General features: G+C 61.0%; 2 protein-coding genes across 2 annotated transcripts; one reads left to right on the forward strand and one right to left on the reverse strand.

Moving 5' to 3' along the window:
* The first annotated feature begins 1419 nt into the window (after positions 1–1419).
* Positions 1420–9448, forward strand: ITPKC (inositol-trisphosphate 3-kinase C). The gene is made up of 7 exons (XM_067556612.1): positions 1420–1533; positions 5761–5860; positions 6023–6236; positions 6513–6717; positions 6951–7052; positions 7517–7588; positions 7966–9448. Exons 1-7 carry the CDS (start codon positions 1504–1506, stop codon positions 8167–8169), a joined length of 927 nt encoding a protein of 308 aa, XP_067412713.1. The 5' UTR covers positions 1420–1503; the 3' UTR covers positions 8170–9448.
* Positions 9449–11582: 2134 nt separating this feature from the next.
* On the reverse strand, positions 11583–17880 carry ACTMAP (actin maturation protease). Its single transcript, XM_067556611.1, has 6 exons — positions 17321–17880; positions 16934–17002; positions 15464–15588; positions 13871–14000; positions 13232–13302; positions 11583–12491 (listed from the first exon to the last, which is right to left on the reverse strand). The coding sequence occupies exons 1-6, from the start codon at positions 17569–17571 to the stop codon at positions 12124–12126; spliced, it is 1014 nt and encodes a 337-aa protein (XP_067412712.1). The 5' UTR covers positions 17572–17880; the 3' UTR covers positions 11583–12123.
* Positions 17881–18000: the final 120 nt, after the last annotated feature.

Consider the following 18000-nt stretch of genomic DNA (forward strand, 5'->3'; position numbering starts at 1 on the left):
TCAGGTTCCCCAGCCCCGAGGGGACCTTGTTCTGCTGCTCTCCCCCTTTGTCCCTGTCCCCAGGAGCCTGGACACCAAAGTGCCGAACAACAGCTCTGTGCAATTCCTCCTCTCTCTTTCAGAGCCGGGGAGAGAACCCAGAAGTCCTAGCTCCCAGCTCCCCCTGCTCTAACCACTAGACCCCCTAGGGTGACCAGATAGCAAGTGTAAAAAATTGGGATGGGGTGCAGACTAATGGGCACCTATATAAGAAAAAGCCCCAGACATCAGGACTGTCCCTATAAAGTCAGGACATCTGGTTACCCTACAGCCACCTCCCCAAGCCAGGAACAGAACCCAGCAGTCCTGGCTCCCAGCCCCCTGCTCTAACTATTAGATTCTCCCCTCGCTGGGACCAGAATCCAGGAGTTCTGGCTGGGCCTTATAGCTGACTGGCTGTCTCACACCTCCCAAGGTGCTGAGGCCCTGGGGCTCAGGGCTGCTGCTGCTGCTGCTATTTACCACCCTGGCCTTGTCTGGGGGACAAACAGGGAGTGTTTTTGTTCTTGTCTCCCTGGCTGACGCAGGACGGCGTGTGCCCGCCGGGGCGAGGCTCCGGGCAGCTGGTCTTCCTTCCCCATAGTCTGGGCGCAGAGGAATCCTGCCCCTTTCTGGCTGGCTGATGCATACCCAGAGATTGGGGTGCACACTCTGTGTTGTCTGGGTCTCCTGTTTGCCCCGGGGGCAGAGGGGAGTTTGCTAGGGGTGGGGGAAGAACTGACTTGTGCTGTGGGGGGGCCCAGATGATGTCACCAGCCCCCCCCCCCCCTTCACTTCCCCCACTCCTACAAAAACCCACAGCTGCTGGCACCCACGTGTGGGCTTTTAAAAATACAGGGCAGCAAAAACCACCACCAGGAGAAGAATGAAATCTCCCCCACCCCTCCACGCTGGGGTATTTAAACAGACCTCGGCCACAGGCGGGGCACAGACCCCAGTGGAGATCCGGGCCCCCGTGGGGCCAGGCAGGGCACAGACCCAGTGGAGATCAGGGCCCCCCCCCCACACAGTGAGACAGTCCCTGTCCCCCAGGGACTCCCACTCTGCCCAGCTGTTAGATGGGGAAACTGAGTCTGGAGGGACCCACGGACTGGCCCGAGCTCGCCCAGCGGGTCCGGACCCTTGAACCCGGCTCTCCTGAATCCCACCCCCTGCACCTTCCCCGCTCGCTCCTGTCCCCCCCGCCCCCATGGGGTGGGCACAGCGCCCCCGGCTGGCTGCCCCCTGCCCTCGCGCCCCCCCCACCCCCCGTCTCCTGCTGCTGTCATGGAAAATTCCTTTCCAGATGGCTCGGTTGCTTGGCAACCCCCCCCCCCGCGCGTCGTCACTGCCCCCCCCCCCCCCATTCTCCCCTGCGCCTGGCTGCCGGCCGAGAGCAGGGCAGGCTGCATCGGACCGAGCGAGCTGGCGCAGAGGGGAAGCGCGGCGCCGTGGGGCTGGCGGCGCCGTGGGGCTGGCGGAGCCATGAAGCAGCGGGACCGGAGCCCCTGTGGCGTGAGTAGCCCCGGGCAGCGCGGTTCGGGGGGGCCGCCGAGCAAGTGTGCAAAATCGGGGGGGGGGGATAGGTGCCTCTATAAGACAAAGCCCCTATACCGGGGGTCTGGTCACCCCAGCTGGGTCCGGGGCTTCCCCCCCTCCGCTGTGCTAGCCCCGGGCTGGGGGGTCAGGAAAGATCTCATGCGACGGGGGCTCCGTGCCTCAGTTTCCCCAGCTGGATGTGGGGGGCGCTGAGAGGTTAACGGGCACCTCAGCCGCTAGCCCGGGAGCCGCTAGGAGCTTCCTCGATCCCGGGGGGCAAATGTTGCTTTCATTGACCCCCCCGCAGCCGGACAGCTCGGCCCTGGCCGAGGCAGAACCCAGGCGTCCTGGCTCCCAGCCCCCTTCTCTAACCACTGTCCCCGTGCTGAGGGAAGAACCCAGGCGTCCTGCCCCATTGTCTGTGGGACAAGCCGCTCCGCTGGGCTTTGTCTGGCCGGGGGGGGGTGGGGGGGAGATTCCAGAGCTCCCTCGTTTGCTGTCACCCAGTCGGGAAGGAGCCGGGAAGGAGCCAGCAAGGCCGAGGGAGGAGGGGGGTTGGGCATTGGTTGCAGATGCCCCTGGTGGGGCCGGCTCGGTCGGGGGGGGGCGCATGTAGCTCAGCTCTGTGCCCTATGGCCAGCGGGGCAGTGTCCCCTCACCCCCTCAGGCTGGCTCCGAGAGTCTCCTTCGGGCACAGGATGAGGTCTCCAGTCACAGCTGCCCCACTGCCCCTCCCCAGCGAGCTGGGGGAGCTCTGCCCCATGGAGGCAGAGAGGGATGGGCCTGCAGATAGTGTAAAGCTGGGGTAGAAAGTGGGGCTTTAGCGCCCCCCCCCCCCGCTCTAACCACTAGACCCCACTCCCCTCCCAGAGTTGGGGACGGAACCCAGGAATCCCAGCTCCCAGGGATGTGCAGAACTTCTCAGAGCTGTTGCCCTGTGGTGTCCTTTGCCTGTGTCTGATCCTTGGCCCCGGGCTGACCTGCCACGGCAAAGCCTGGAACTCAGCTGCAGGCCCCGTGCTGGGGACCATGTGAGTGGGAAGATGCCGACTGGCTGCCACGAACCAAGGCCCCCGATTCCTAGCCAGTGCCCGCCCCGACTCCCAGCCTTTGGGGTGGGGGGAGCCCACAGGACCTTGTGGAGCTCATGGCAAAACCTGCCCAGGGTTCCCAGCATCCACGGCCCATGCAGCTGGCTGGTTAAACCCTCGATGGGCCGTGCTCATGCCCTAACTGGTTTTGCTGGGGAGGCTGGGAGCTGCAGGAGGGCAGGTCAGTTGGCCGTGGGCCACAAGGGCAGCGGGGGGAGCTGGGAGTGGATAGGGTTGGCCCCTCCAGCCCTTTGTGCTCCGCCAGTGTGGGATAAATCACTCTGTGTCTGGCCACTGCCCCTCCCCGGGGCCCTGGCTGTCGGGCATGAGCTGCAGTTTTCTAAGGCAACCCCTGATTTTAGGTGCCTGAAAAAGGCTTGCAATTGCCTGAAAACAGGGCATCCGGCGAGTCTTGGCCGGAATGCGTTGAGAATGGGGAGGGAGCGTGGGGCCTAGTGGTTGGAGCAGGACTCCTGGGTTCTGTTCAAAGGCCCTTCTGCGGCCCCTGTCGCCCTCTCTGAGCTTCACAGCCATTAACCCGCCTGCCCTCGCGCCGTCTCTCTGAGGCAGATAACGATGGTCGGTGCATCGTTAATTTGTGGTGTTGTCCCTGCTTTGCAGATGGGGAAACTGAGTCGCAGAATGGCAGCCACTTGCCCAGTCATACAGGGAGCTGGGGCAGACCCAGATCTCTTGGGTTTCAGCCCAGTGCCTCCACCACAAGGCCGGCCTCCCCATGCCACGGGTTCAGTCTATGGCCTCTTGTGAAAGGGTGTCCCTGTTCCGTGCCTCAATTTCCCCACCTGTAGCACCCGGCTGATGTTCCCCGCAGCAGGGGTGGCTTTAAGGAATGTTTCTAAGGCGCTTTGAAAGGGGAATAGGAAATGGGCCAGGATCCTGAGCGCTGATTGCCCCCACCTCCTCCCCGGCAGTCACGTGCAGAGCAGACAAACCTGTCAGGATGGAAACACCGACGTGTCTCAGCCTCCGCTTTCCCATGACAACTCTCTGATTCCCAGCCCTGCCCCCTGATGCCACCCAGACGCAGCACGGGACGGGGCAGGTAGACATTGGCAGGCAGACGCCGTGGCAGCTGGGGCTGTAGAATTACCGGACCGGGCAGCTTGGGCAGGAGATTTGAGATCCAGTGAAACCCGGCTTCCCTAGCAGGGGGATTCTTTACCAGCTGTTTTCCCGGGTGAGTGAGACCCAGCCCTGTAGCTGTTAGCCGGGGTGTGAGGGGAGCATCTCTGTGTCCTGACCAAGACAGAGCGCCCATCGCGCTGGGCGCTGCACAGACTCTGACCGAGATCAAGGCCCCATTGTGTCGGGCGCTGCACCCGCCCAGCGCGACAAAGGGTGGATCGGGGGCCAGTCAGGGCTGGGGGACTGAGGTCTGGAGAGATGTAGGGATTTGCCCAGTGTCACCCCGTAAATCAGTGGCAGAGCCAGGAGTCCACTAGAGCAGGCTGCCTGTGATCTCCTGTGGTCTGCAGCCAGACCGGCCTGCTGCGAAACATCGGCTTTGCTCCCTCATCCCCCGGCTTTGCTGTGGCTCAGCGCTGATCCGGATCCAGCCAGCGGGTTTTTGCTCACACCTCGCAGCCTCCTTGCGCAAAGTCAGCAAGAAACCGCGAGGCGCTTGTGATGGAAAATGTGCGTCAGGCCGGGGTTGGGGGAAGTTCTCCGGTGAAACGCTTTCAGGCTGAGCTGCCAAGTGATGCGGGGTGTGTGTTTCTATTTAAAGGGTGAAACTGGTGCAGCCATGAGCTGGTTGGGTAACAACTGAGGCTCGCATGCTGTGTTGCTGTTCTTGAGAAACACCATAGAACCCAGGAGTCCTGGTTTCCCCCCAGTCACTAGACCCCACTCCCTTCCCAGAGCCTGGGAGAGAACCCAGGAGTCCTGGCTCCCGGCCCCCTCTGCTCTAACCACTAGATCCCACTTCCCTTTCAGATCCAGGAGTTCTGGCTCCCAGCCCCCCCCAGGAGTCCTGGTTTCTCCACAATCACTAGACCCCCTCCCTTCCCAGATCTGCGGGGGAGCACCCAGGAGTCCTTGTCTGCAGGGGTGTGGGGTGGCCCTGGCCTGGCCCTGTCTCCTGTCCCTGATCCCAGGCGCCACTCCCAGCAGCTCCATAACTTGTTGGTGTCAGCCTATGGGAAGGGATTCTCAGCACCCCCCGCCCCCTCCCTGCTGTACTTAGCACAGGAGCAACCTGTGCCCAGGGTGAAAGTCCGGGGCAACCGGGACTTTTGATCCACACCAAGCAGAGGTGGGAGCACAGCTGGGTGAGCGTCTCCGTGTGGGGCAGTGCCTGGATCAAGGCAGGCTCCAGCTGGACCTGCTCGCTTCGGTTTCCCTCGTCCCCCATCTGCAAGTGGCTCTGGGCACTCGGCGGTTAGCAGGGAGCAGTCGCCGGCTGCAGCAGGCCGATGCAGGATGGAGCAGCAGGCCGGGGGGGAGTGAGCATGGGCTGGGCAGGGGGGAGGGTGTGTGTCTGTGCACCTGCTGGGAGGAATGATGGGGACGCTTGGGTGGGGAAGCTTCCAAACTAGCCCAGTAGATGGGATCAGATGGACCACACTTATAGGACACCTGTGTGGGGGCAGGGACGGGAGCCAGAACTCCTGGGCTCTATCCTGGCTCTGGGAAGGGACGGGGGCCTAGTGGTTAGAGTGTGGCGGGGGGAGAGGAGTCACTCCTTTTTTGCTCTTTCCCCAGCTATGCCACTGATGTTCTGGGTGACCTGGGACAAGTTAGGTTCCCCTCGTGCCTCAGTTTCCCCATTTGTAACAAGGAGAGAACAATCTTTCCCGTGAGCTGTGTGGGGCAGGGACTGTCTCTCACACAGGGTCTATGCAGCCCCTGGCACAATGGGGCCCTGATCTCAGCTGAATGGCTGTAAAGTGCTGGTCACAGATTGGGGGCCTTGGTCACGGGGGTCTGTGCAGCACCTGGCACCGTGGGGGCGATCTCAGTTGGGGCCTCTAGCTGCCAGGTCTCTCTGCCAAGTCTCCCTGCTCACACCCCAGGAGCTGCCATGATGCTGCTTGGCCCAGGCCTGCCACGGACGCCCGGGTACTGACCTCCTCCCTGTGTTTCTCTCTAGAACAAGCCGTGGAAGAAACTCAAGACCATGGTCCACTGGTCACCCTTTGTCGTGTCCTTCAAGAAGCGCTACCCCTGGGTGCAGCTGGCTGGCCATGCAGGTGAGAAGGATGGCGGGCATGGGTGGCGCAGCGAACCCATGTGGGGAAGGGTGCAGCCATCCCCAATGGCAGCTGGGCAAAGGCAGCTATGTGTGCCCAGCAGCACGGGCCAGGGCATGTCCAGACTCCCCTGAAACCAACCGTCCCCTCCTTCCCCACCAGGGAATTTCAAAGCTGGGGACCACGGGCGGATCCTGAAGAAGTTCTTGGTGTGTGAGCAGCAATGCTTGGAGAGCCTCATGCAGGACACGCTGCGCCCCTACGTGCCCGCCTACTTTGGGGTGGTGGAGCGGGACGGTGAGCGCTACAACCAGATGGAGGATCTGCTGGCCGGCTTCGAGGCGCCCTCCATCATGGACTGCAAGATGGGGGTCAGGTGAGTCCTGGCTCCCAGCAGACCCCCACTTTACCCCACTAATCCCCAGACCCCACCCAGAGCTGGGGATAGAACCCAGGAGTCCTGGCTTTCTGCCAACCCCTGCTCTACCCACTAGCCTCCACTCCCCCCAGTACCGGGGATAGAACCCAGGAGTCCTGCTCTGTGTGTGCTGGACCGCAGCAACCTATGGGGCCCCAGGGCTGGCCGAGGAGGGGCGGGAGGGGCAGGCAGCGGGGTGAGCGTCCCTCGCTGAGTCCCGCTCTGCCCCCGCAGGACATATCTGGAGGAGGAGCTGGAGCAAGCCCGACAGCGGCCCCGGCTACGGCGCGACATGTACGAGAAGATGGTGGCCGTGGAGCCGGGGGCGCCCACGCCTGAAGAGCACGCCCAGCGCGCCGTGCTCAAGCCCCGCTACATGCAGTGGAGGGAGTCGCTCAGCTCCACGGGCACGCTGGGCTTCCGCATCGAGGGCATCAAGGTGGGGGCCACATCTGGCTGGGGCGGAGCAGGGCCTGGCTGGGGAGGTGGGAGGCCAGGGGCTCTGGGGGGCAGGGTCCACATCTGGCTGGGGGTGCGGGGAGCTGCTGGGGTCACATCCTGGCTGCGGCAGGGCAGGGCTGGCTCTGGGGGTGGGGGCAGCGAGTCTGGCTGGGGCACCTGTGTCCTGCTCTGCTCCCTGGCCCACAGACTGACGGGTCTCTGTGTCCCCAGAAAGCCGACGGCACCTGCAGCACCAACTTCAAGAAGACGCGGCTGCCCAAGCAGGTGGTGCAGGCACTCCACGACTTTGCAGACGGGAACAGAACCATCCTGGTGAGGGGTTGGGCTCTCCTCTGGCGCCGCTGGCCCCGGCTGGGGGAAATCACCAAGGGGTCGGGGTTTTGCTACTGAAATGCAGCCACTTCTGGGGTGGGACGCAGTGACTGGCCGGCATGTGTGAGGCTTTTGTTTCAACCAAAGGGTAGCAGCATAGTGCTCCCCAGCGCCGCCCTGGGGCTGGCACTGACTGCCGGGGGAGAGCATCCCCTGCAGAGCGCCCCACCACACTACCTAGCGCTGCACGGGGGCATTGGGTCCAGCACTGGTTGCCAGAGGAGAGCATCCCCTGTTGAATTGCCAATGCCAGTGCCTGCATATTGGGCCAGTCGGATTCCCCTCCCTGCTGGAGCCCAGATGAACTGGACCCAGCTAGCACTCGGGGCAGCTGGGTGGATCCCACAGCGCCCCTGCCCCACGTAGCTCCCTCGGCCTCACTCACCTGCCCTCTTCCTCCCCAGACAAACTACCTGAGCCGCTTGAAGGAGCTGCGGGCAGTGCTGGAGCAGTCCGAGTTCTTCAAGACCCATGAGGTAAGTTCAGGGTCAGTGGGGGGCTGAAGGGTGCCGCAGGCCTGAGCGGGAGGCGCTCCCTGGCGAGTGGGTGGCCCAGCCCGTGGACCTCGCCTTGTGGATCTGGGCACACATGCCAGGGTTCCCTTTCCCGTGCCTACACATGAACCCTACGTTTGTCTGTCTCCCTTCTGGCCATGTGGTGATGTGCCTGGATGCGCTGGGTTCTAGAGCGTGGTCCTCTTATGGCTCCCAGAGCAATTACTGGACTCAGGAGTCCTGGCTCTCAGCCCCTCCGCTCACTAGACCCCACCCCCCTCCCAGAGCTGGGATAGAACCCAGGTGTCCTGGCTCCCAGCACCCCAGCTCACTGAGCTCTGTGTTTGCCCCCCCGGCAGGTGGTAGGAAGCTCCCTGCTCTTTGTCCATGACCGGACAGGGCTGGCCAAGGTCTGGATGATCGACTTCGGCAAGACAGTGCCACTGGCTGGGGGGCAGACCCTCACGCACCGACTGCCGTGGGTGGAAGGGAACCGGGAGGACGGCTACCTCTGGGGGCTGGACAACCTCATCACCCTCTTCAGCAACATGGTGCAGGACTGAGCCGGGTGCTGCGGACAGGAGCCGGCGCGCTGAGGACACCCAGGACTGGCTCCGTGCAATAGGTGGGCACTGCCGTGCAGTGCTCTCCCAGCCTCTTATTTATACAGCCAGATATGCTACAGGCCCACTCAGAGCTGGGGGCTCATCGTGCCTGGTCTGCCTGTGCCAGCCGCTTTGGGACGGGAGAGGCAGGGAGAAGAACCGTGCAGTGCCTCACATGTCACAGGCGCCCTGGGACGCGGATGTGAAGGGACTTGTTTTATAGCAGCTAAAGGGAGGGGGCGAGAATCGGTCCCATCTCGGAGCAGAGCCATTTCCTGCACGGCTGCTCGCCTCCAGGGAGGGCTGCCTTCCGTGTCCCAGCTGGAAGCAGATCGAGGTCAAGGGAGCCCTTGAAAGACAGAGGCCAAGAGTGTCAAAAGGGGCCGGAATTAGCGGCGCCCCATGGGAGACACCAGCATTTCAGAGGGCATGGGCTCAGACAGGCCGTTAGCAACATCGGCCGGAACGGAACCAAAGGTGACTCGGATCCTCTGGGCCCCTCTCCCGTTCCCAGCTGTCATTTAAGGTGCATTTTCCTTCGTCTGTGGTTCGTTTCGCAGCTGGGTTCGTGGGACGAGGTCTTTCAGCCCTGATTCCCTCCCTTGCTGGGGTTGGAGCCTGACCCCCGACCAGGGCCGGCCCCAGCGCACCTGGACTGTCCACCTGCCTGATCTGCAGGGAGCTGCCCGTGCGTGGAGTGGCAGCAGCTCCCCCAGATTAATGATGATGATTTTAAATTCCAGACACTTTAAAAGACTTTTTGGCAATGCTTCGGGGTTGAAATGTAGCGACGGGGCCCTGGCGTGGTGGGTGGCAGCTCAGCACCAGGTGCCGGGGGGTGCCTCAGGGTTCAGCCGGCAGGGGCCATGCAGCTCTACTTTACACGGGGAGCTGTGGTTGCTGGGAAAGCTGCGTTTGGGGGCTGTCCCCAGCAGCTGCTGCTCCCCTGTGGGGTTCAGCCCCCCTGGCCGTTAATAACATGGGAGAGTACACGGCCCAAACGGACTCACCTAGCCAGGGCTGGGTTCTCTGAGGCCAGGCCCCACACGTACTCACCCTCTTTAGGGGAGATCTTGAATGCAGGCAGCTCTAATAGGATGCAATCAACCCTCCCCACCCCCTCTGGTTCATCATAGCTCCCTGCCCAAGAATTTCAGGAGGGACAATTCCTGTCCCTGTTTGGCACAGGCTCTGATGAGATCGTCCTGGGCAGCAGGTTATCCCCCCTTCCTCTCAAGCATTTGGTACTCGCCCCTGCTGGTGCTGGGTCGGATCCAGCTGGCAATTCCTAGGTGTGATTTCCACCCCCTGGCGTTTTGCTCTTGCCATCTTTGCTTATTCCTGCAGAACCCGCACCCAGCCGGCTTGTCCAGGCTGCTTTGGGAACATGCCGAGACTTAGCGTCTCGCTCGAGGCAAAAGCCTTGTGGGGAGGTCAGGGGCTCCCTGGGGCTGAGCGTCTGTCCTAGCCCGGCGGCTGGAGAGCTCTGTGCCACAGTTCTGGGAAGTTCAATCAGTCTTTACAGGGGTCTCCGCAGAACCGAGAGAACTAACTGGGATGCCGCCTCTGCCAGCTTTGAGTGGCTCTGCCAACTGAGCTTCGGGCTTGCCGGGGGCTCTCGCCATTTGTGCAGGGCGCTGGCACGGTCAGGCCATCTCTCTGCCAGGCTCACGGCTCTGCAGAAGCTGGTGCACAACAGCCCAAGCCGGCTGGCTGCGAGGGCGCCTTGAAGATGACTGGTTTCCTCTTGCTCAGCTGCTCTCTGGGTGCAGTGTTTCCTGTGTGCTAACCGCACGGCAAGCAAGCAAGGTAGCTAAGGGGACTCAGATCCAGCGCTGGTGCAAGTCAGCGGTGCTGGCTCAAGGGCAGAACCAACCCTCTTAAACATATAGGGGGGTCAAGGGGTGGCACCCACCTGCACCAGCTCTGAATCTGGCCCAGGCGGGGGAGCATTTTCCAAGACACTGATGTGACTCCAGGGGACATGGGGATTCAGGAGCCCTGGAACGTTACCCTGGCTTCTTTAGGCCGACCCTAGCGGAAGATGGACCATCTCTGGCTTTCGTGCCAAGGGCATGGCCAATAGCTGCCTGAGCTGTAGCCACTCCCCCTGGAAGCTGTTCAGATCTGTAGCACCTGCCCACGTTGGGAGCGTCACCAGGTTAAGCTTTAAGGAATGTGCCTGTTCATCTCCGGCTCTAAGCACTGATTCACTGCACCTTGGAGCTGATCTGGGCAGGCAGGCACGGTTCCGTGGGACCGTCTCGCTCCCCATTGGCCTGGGCTCAGCACAGCGTGTAGCCGGCCAGCATTCGCGCCAGTAACAAGTGGGAACGGGCCCCTCTGAATCCAGCCTCCCATGGCTCTGGCTGCTTGTCTCAATCACGCTGGATGGCATGAGCTGGGCAGAGGCCAAGCACTTGAACTGCAGCCGCCCCGGCAATGCCCCCGCGCTCGGCTGAGCCACCTGCTCTTAGCCTCTGGATTAAAACTCAGAGAGCATCTGCCACTCTGTAAGACTCATGGGTGGAGCCGACCCGGGTTCCACAGTGCATCAGTGAATTATGGCAGCGGGAGCCTCTGGGCCGGGTCTTGGCAAAGAGTTACTCTAATGCAGTTCAAAAGGGGACATAAGGGCAGTGCCTGGAAAGTCTCCCAGCTGTTGATCCCCCAGGGGTCTGCAGAACACAGGTTGAAAAGCACTGATTTAGACAGCAAAGGGTGGGAGGAGAAACTGAGGCACAGAGCAGGATGGGGGCTTGCCCAGGGTCACACACAGGTCAGTGGGAGACCTGGGAAGGGAACCCAGGAGTCCTGTCTGCCACTCCAGCACCCAACCCACTTGACCTTGCTGCCCCCTGAGGCTATGAGCTGTCAGCTCCACTGGTAGCGGAGCCCTTCATACCCCCCGCCCCCCACAGCACTACTGCGACTCCTGTGTGCAGGCAGGATGTTCTCAGGAGGAACGTTCAGGCCCTTTCTGTACGGGGACCATTTAATTTATTTATAAACGCTCCTGGTCCATTCCTCTGCCGTCTCACTAGAGACAGGAATGGGGTGATGGGGTCAAGGGACAACGGCCAGGCCTCTGGGGCCGGAACCTGTCACAATAAACAGAACCTGCCTGTGGGTGAAACCAAACAGCCTTTGTCTTTAATGCGTGTTTGTGGACGTGGTTCAAAGTTCCCAAGTTAGATGTATGACAGCAGTACTAGAGAACTGAGATTGGGGCCCCCCTCGGGCCGGGCACTGCCCAGACCCCGGCTGAGATCGGGGCCCCCCTCAGGCCGGGCGTCGCACTGACCCCGGCTGAGAGCCAGTCCCTGCTCCCAAGAGCTAACCGTGGCGGGAGGCACAAAGGAAGCGTTAGGTTATTTTCAGAGCCGGCCACGCGTACCTGCCGTTTCCTGGTGCCGCGGCCCCGACCCGGGAATTGGGACATTCTGAAAAGCGTCACTGGGCCAAGCAGCAGCAGCTCCTCCAGGGAGGACCTGAAATAGCTGCTCCTTCCCCATGGCCACATCAGCCCTTCCTGGGGCACAGGGAAAAGGAGATGGGCTGAGCCTGAAAGGCCCCATGTGGCAGGGCAGGCTCAGCACTTTAACCTCTTCCCAGTGACAGCAGCTCTGTTCTCAGCGGGGCAGTATGTCCTGCCCCTCCCTGCGCACCGCCCCATCTCCAGGTGCCCTACAAAAGAGGGCAGGATCAGCTGCACCATTTTGCAGAGTGGAAACTGAGGCACAGAGGGGAAGAGCGGCAGAGCCAGGCTCCCAGGTCCCAGATCAATGCTCCATCCACTAGGCCATGCTGTCCCTCGTAGCATGGGAGGGCCCAAGGGCTGCAGGCCCAGCATGCAGGCAGGCAGGTGCTGTGCCGTCTCCCCTGCCTGGCGCCGTGTCAGTCCCGAGGCTCCTAGTGCCCAGCAGCAGGGGGTGGTTTGACCGACTGTGGCAGGGCACTCTCCGTGGTGCTGGGGTGCAGCAGCACCGTCTTGCCGCACAGCCCCGCCCTCACGCCTCCCGCGGGTACCACATAGACCTTGCCGTCGCCCGCCCGCTTGGGGCTGAAGTCTGTCAGCTGGGCGTTGCTCTCGTGTACCTGCTGGTAGCTCCACAGCTGGGGGCGCCAGCTCTTGCCCTGCTTGGAGAGCAGGTAGATCTCCACCACGTGCTCCAGGGCGGGCAGGGGAGAAGCCGGGCCGGGGTGGAAGAGGCCTGAGATCTCCCCGTCCTCCTGGCAGGCTGGGCTGAGGGCGCTGCCCTTCAGGCCCAACAGGGCTCCTGCAGGGGGAGAGGAGGTGGTCGCTGAGGTCCCAGAGATCACCCAGATCCGAGCAATACTGCCACCTGCCCCCCTGCCTTCCTCCTGCTGGGGAGCAGACAGGGATTGGGGCAGGAGTCTTTTCACCCCAGAGTCTAGGCATGAACGGACATGACGCCCCTCCCATCCTATGTGTGCACAGGGGGCACACTGCTCTAGCCTGGGGATCATCAGACCTAACACAGGGGCAGCCCCACAAGTCCCTGTCGGGCTGAGAAGGGTCCCCGAGGAGTGCTGGCCCAGCCAGGTCCGCACCAGGCCTCGTCAGCCAGCATTAGCTCAGCCCTGGCACAGCCCTGCAGGCTCACCCTGTGCCCATGCAGCTGGCGCCCCCTTGTGGCGAGCCTTGGAAATGCAGCCAGACCAATTGGCCCTCGTGGTTTATTTTTCCGTGCCCAGGCGCTGGTGCAGGAAGCCCAACTCCGAGTGGGGCTGTCCCCACACCCCAGCCATAGGGGTCTGTCTTTTCCTCACAGCAGTTAAGAGGCTGGCGGCCCCAGGCCCTTCCATTGGGGAAGGCTAGGGGTGGAGTGGGGCAGGTGCAGCAGCTGCAGGGACAAGCTCGCTGCCACCCTGGAAAGCTGCCCGGCAGCAGGGTAAATGGCTTGGGCAGGGAGGGTCCGAGCCCTGTTCATTGAAACCCCAGGAGCTGCCCCTGCCCCCAGCGGGTGCAGGGCATCGTTCAGCAGCGGGGACATACCTGAGACGACGGCCCAGTGGGCTTTGTAGCCGTGTCTCCTGCAGGGCTCGTGGTTGGAGTCCTCGTCGTAGCTGGGACGGCTGTTAAGGTTGGCCAAGGGGGCTGTGGCAAGCTGCGTGGTGAGCAAGGGGCACGTGGGGAGAGCAGGCCGCCCCAGCTCTGGGCACATGGCTCCTGCCTCTGGAGAAGTGCCCTTCCCACCAGGTGCTGAGTGGGCTCACACAGCAGCGCAGGCAGAAGAGGGGACGCTAAACTCCTTTGACCAGAGAGGATCAAATGAGCATTAAATGTGCAGCTGTCCAAACCTGTGGGCCATGGACACTGCCCCAACAGCTGCCTCAGAAGGGCGCGGCACAGGAGGGAAGACATGGACGGGCCATTTAACTGCTGGGAGAGCGAAGGAACCTGCCCCACTGCAGCAAGGAAGAAGAGACAACAGAGATGTGGCCAGGTCCCACCTCAGGAGTGGCCGCATCTGCACTAGCTTCTAGAATGACACCACCAGGCCCACTCTACAGGAGGATCAGCACCATGCCAGCCCTGCCCATGTGTGCAGGCCATGGGTCAATCCCAGCTCGGACGGGGCATCCCAAGGGACACACCTGCCCCGGTCTGGCTCCCTGGCCATGGGAAGGATACGGCAGTAGCAGGGGGCAGCCAGCAGTCAGATGGAGAAGGATCCTGTCCCGATTTTCTCCCTCCAGACCTCCTGAGAGCAGCTCCGCCCGGCACTGGAACACCTCCTCGGCCAGCTGGGCCATGTCAGCCGCTGGGATGAGCAGGGACAGGCCATGTGAGGCGGCAGGAATTAAAGCTGCCCCAAGGCCGGCCCCACCAGCACAACCTGAGCTCCGATCATGTCCCCAGGCTTTCTGCTTCCCTAAGCAGTGCTCTAATGGCATGCTAGAGAAACACAGACTGATTAGCTTAACAGAGAGATGGTGAAGGGGTGACTTGACCCCAGCCTATACGAAGGGACATGGAGACTGGCAATCTGATAACTGAAGGCTCTTCAGTAAAGCAGACAAAGAGCTAACACGATCCAGAGGCTGGGAGTTGAAGCTAGACAAATTCAGACAGGAAATAGGCACACATTTTTAAGAGTGAGGGGAATTAATTGTTGGAACAATTTACCAAAGGTCGTGGTGGATTCTCCATCACAAGAGATGTTTAAATCAAGATGGGCTGTTTTTCATAAAGATCTGTTCCTTTCAAACAGGAACGAATTAAGGGAAGTCCTGTGGGTGTTATACAACAGGTCAGACCAGCTGCTCACAGTGGCCCCTTTCAGCCTGAGAATCGGAGAGTGCACACAACGTTGGCACCTGACCCTGCAGTGTTTATACAGGCCGGGCTCCGCTGGGTCCTGCACTCAGGATTTTATTATCAGACTGACAATAACTGGTGTTTGTCTTTACAAAGCCCCACCTCCTGGAGTCACGAGATTCCATGAATCCCTCCATTTTAACTGAAGATACAAGGTCCAGCCCTGCTAACTGTGGAGAAAAGCGGCAAAGTGAGAAACTGAAAGGCTCCAAAGTCAATATCGAATAACGAGCCCCAACAGCTGGGTATAATCTCATGATCTCTGACTGCGCAGGGCTGGTGTGAGTGAGGCTCCCGCTGCCTGCCCCAGCTCACAGAGGAACCTTCTGCCTTGGACAGAAACCTCAAAGCGCTTGCTCCTTGCAGGAAATTAACAGCCAGGCTGAGCGTTTTTTTCCAAATCAAGGCGCTTGCAAGTTTTCAAGTGAACTAATTCTGCTGGAGGGACAGAGCTAGGAGCTGCTGCTGTAGAGACAGCAGGGTTCAGATTCAGCGTTTAAGGTCGGAAGGGGCAATTAGATCATCTAATCTGACCTCCTGTCTAGCATCGGCTGTTACATTTTACCCAGTTCCCTGTATTGAACCCAGTAACTTGCGTTTCGCTAGAGCATTGATTCCGGGAAGGCGTCCAGTCCCCAGCAAGGATCAAGGTGCCAGTGACTGAACTCCAGCAAGGTAGGCACAAAGCCCTCATGCTCCCCTTGTGCCCTGTGCTACGTACTGCAGTGACGGGGTCAGAAGCACCACAGCCCTTCTGGGCACCACACTTCCTCACACAGTCACAACCTGGACGGGGCTTTTGAGGGTCCCTCTAGACCCTGTGCACAGCCCAGCACCTAGCGCAAGGTAGCTCTTACTTGTTTTTAACCCCAGACGTGCTGTGGTCGACCGTGATCAATCACCAACCTGAGAACATTTCCCCTTGCGCGGTATAGCCTCTTTCCAACGCCACTCGCATGATCCTCTCCAGGGAGACGCTCTGGGACAGATTGAGGAGGGAGCCGGCCATCCACAGTGCCACCAGCCCGCACCTAGAGAGAGAAAGAGAACAGACACTGCAGGGGAAGTGGGTCCCAGTGGGTTGAGCTAGGCCAGCTCCCCTCACATGGTGCTGGATTTAGAGATGGATATTTCACTGCAGGGGGGCAAACCTTGGAACACTTCCCTGGGTAACTGTGTCCTTTGGGCTCTTCCCCCTCAGCGTTCTCAGCATCCCTATGTTTTTCACCCTCGTTTGCAGCCTGGGGTGGTCACCCACTGGGCTCATCTAGGCACATCTCACCTAGTCGATTCCCTGCCATCACAGGGGTCTGGGGCACCGGTGACACCTTAGTTGCTCCCGTTCTCTGCCCTGGCTCACAAGATATTAGTCTCCTGAGGACAAACGCTTTGGTCTAACTCAACTCTCTGGGCTCAGAACATCGGTACCCGGATGAGACTAAAGGACTTGGGCTATCCAGGAGATCAGGCAACAAGATCTAATGGGCCTGTCTGACCACAGAGGCTATGCCATAGCTCCAGCGAGGCCTTCGTTCCTCCAAGGGAGGGGGGTACGGCTCGCTGAGGCTGCGGCTCACCCACAGGCTGGAGTTAGTGGGAGAAGCCTGCTGCTTTGCATGGCGACGCCTGTTGAAGATGGAAAAGGCCAGGTGCAGTGTTCTGAAAGGCAGATACTGAATCAAACGTAAGGGTTTAGATCAGCTCATCAGACCTTGTGCTACTTCCACCCCTGCCTTTTCCCTCCGCCACTGCGAGTAACGCCCCCACGGCCCTTTTGTGATTTCTCCCACGCCACTTGGGAAGAACTTCCCATAAACATCCACACAGCTCCTTCGTTGTGCTCCTTCGCATCCCTCCAGGAAACTCTCCTTCGCTGGGATGCCTCCAACACACTTGACAGTGGTTAGGCCCTGGTGTGCTGAGACAGCTGCCCGCCATGTTGAATTATATTGTCTTCTTGTTTCCTTGCGTTCCCCCGGCAGTCCGTATGTCTGTCTCCCTCGGCTATCTCGTCTTAGACCCAGTCTGCAGGTCTCTGGGGCAGGGACTGTCTTTTGGCTGTGTTTGTACAGGACCTAGCACAACGGGGGCCTGGTCCATGGCTGGGCTTCCTAGACACTACTGTAACACAGCCAGTTAATCACAACAGCCAGCTCCCTGCTCAGATCCAGGTTGGCTATGCCTATACGCCATATGATGCTCATGCAGAAAAGAGATCTTGGCAACTTCTTGGGAAGGAACAAGGCCCACAAGGACCCTGGGGATGTAACAGAAAGGTGGATCAAGCCCATGTGTAAAGCCACCCCCCTTCCCCAGATCATCCTCAGCTGGCTGCCGCGTTTCCCTTGGCAGAGAGGAAGCGATTGCAATACTCACTGAGGTCCCTCTTGGATTAAGGAAGGCACCGGGCTATTGTACAGGAGCCACTTTAAATGTCCGCTAAAGCTGGAAGACAGAAACAAGCAAGCACTTATCAGCCATTTGCTATCCAGCTCCCGCTTCGCCAGCATTTTCTCCTCAGCATAATTAATGCTAAAATTGCACCCCCTCCCCGAGCGCGTTGGGAGAACAAAGCAGAGGGTTGACTTCATCTGCCGCTGAGGTTGCGGCCACCTCTGGGGTGGGATACGACCACTGTCTGATGGCCACACAGCAACGCCCCACTATGGGACAGGAAGTGGCCTGAGGTCCCGTCCCCGGTTGGCACCGCAGGAGGAATTTAGGGAGGCAAAATGGACATGGGGCAACCCTGCGGGGCCTGACCTGGCTGTCCTGCGGCTCAGGAGCTCCCGGACGTCGTCTCCGCTCCCGGGCGCCGGGGCCGCTCGCTCCAGGGCCGCCCTGAAGAACTTGGCCTTGTCCAGCCTGTCAATGGGCAGTGGCCCAGGAGGAGGGAGAGGTGGGGGTGGGGGAGGCACATGCTGGGGGTCGAGAGGGGGCGGGACAGAGGGCAGGGGAGGCACCTGCTGGGGGGCAGGTGGGGGCAACCCCGGCCTAACCCTCCTGTGGGCCATCCTCACCCTGGCTCCCGGGTGGGAGCAGGAGGTTAAAGGGCGTAGACCAGGCCCAAGGTCACAGGGTCACGGGTTAGAGGTCAGGGGTCACCCCGGGGTCATGGTGCCCGTAAGGTTGAGGTGTGGCTTGGCGGGGTCACAGGTCATGGCGCAGGGGTTACCGCGCGGGGGGTGGGGGCAGGCTCCACTCCAGGCCGGCCTGCCCCGCGCCCCCTCCTAAAATGGCGGCGCAGCGGGCGGCCGGCGGGTGGATGAGTCCGATCACGTGATGACTAGACGCCAACCGGCGACGGGCGTCGCCACCCGCTTCTTTCCTCTCTCTCCCGCCCCCTTCCGGGTCGCGTGACAAAAGCCGCCAATCAAATGAGGTAACAACGTTTACTGACAGAGGCACTCAGCCATTGGCCGGCTCTTTTGCGGAAGGCGGGC

The sequence above is a fragment of the Emydura macquarii genome, unplaced genomic scaffold (assembly GCF_026122565.2).
Source record: "Emydura macquarii macquarii isolate MOO-44397 ecotype Brisbane River unplaced genomic scaffold, CSIRO-AGI_Emac_v2 contig_1790, whole genome shotgun sequence".
NCBI lineage: Eukaryota > Metazoa > Chordata > Testudines > Chelidae > Emydura > Emydura macquarii.

Coding starts and splice junctions, on each gene's coding strand:
- ACTMAP (XM_067556611.1), bottom strand. CDS start 17,571: ATGGCCCACAGGAGGGTTAGGCCGGGGTTGCCCCCACCTGCCCCCCAG. Junction 17,003..17,320: donor CTGAGCCGCAGGACAGCCAG/GTCAGGCCCCGC, acceptor TCTGTCTTCCAG/CTTTAGCGGACATTTAAAGT. Junction 12,492..13,231: donor CCACTGGGCCGTCGTCTCAG/GTATGTCCCCGC, acceptor CTCCCCCTGCAG/GAGCCCTGTTGGGCCTGAAG.
- ITPKC (XM_067556612.1), top strand. CDS start 1,504: ATGAAGCAGCGGGACCGGAGCCCCTGTGGC. Junction 6,237..6,512: donor GACTGCAAGATGGGGGTCAG/GTGAGTCCTGGC, acceptor CTGCCCCCGCAG/GACATATCTGGAGGAGGAGC. Junction 6,718..6,950: donor TCCGCATCGAGGGCATCAAG/GTGGGGGCCACA, acceptor CTGTGTCCCCAG/AAAGCCGACGGCACCTGCAG.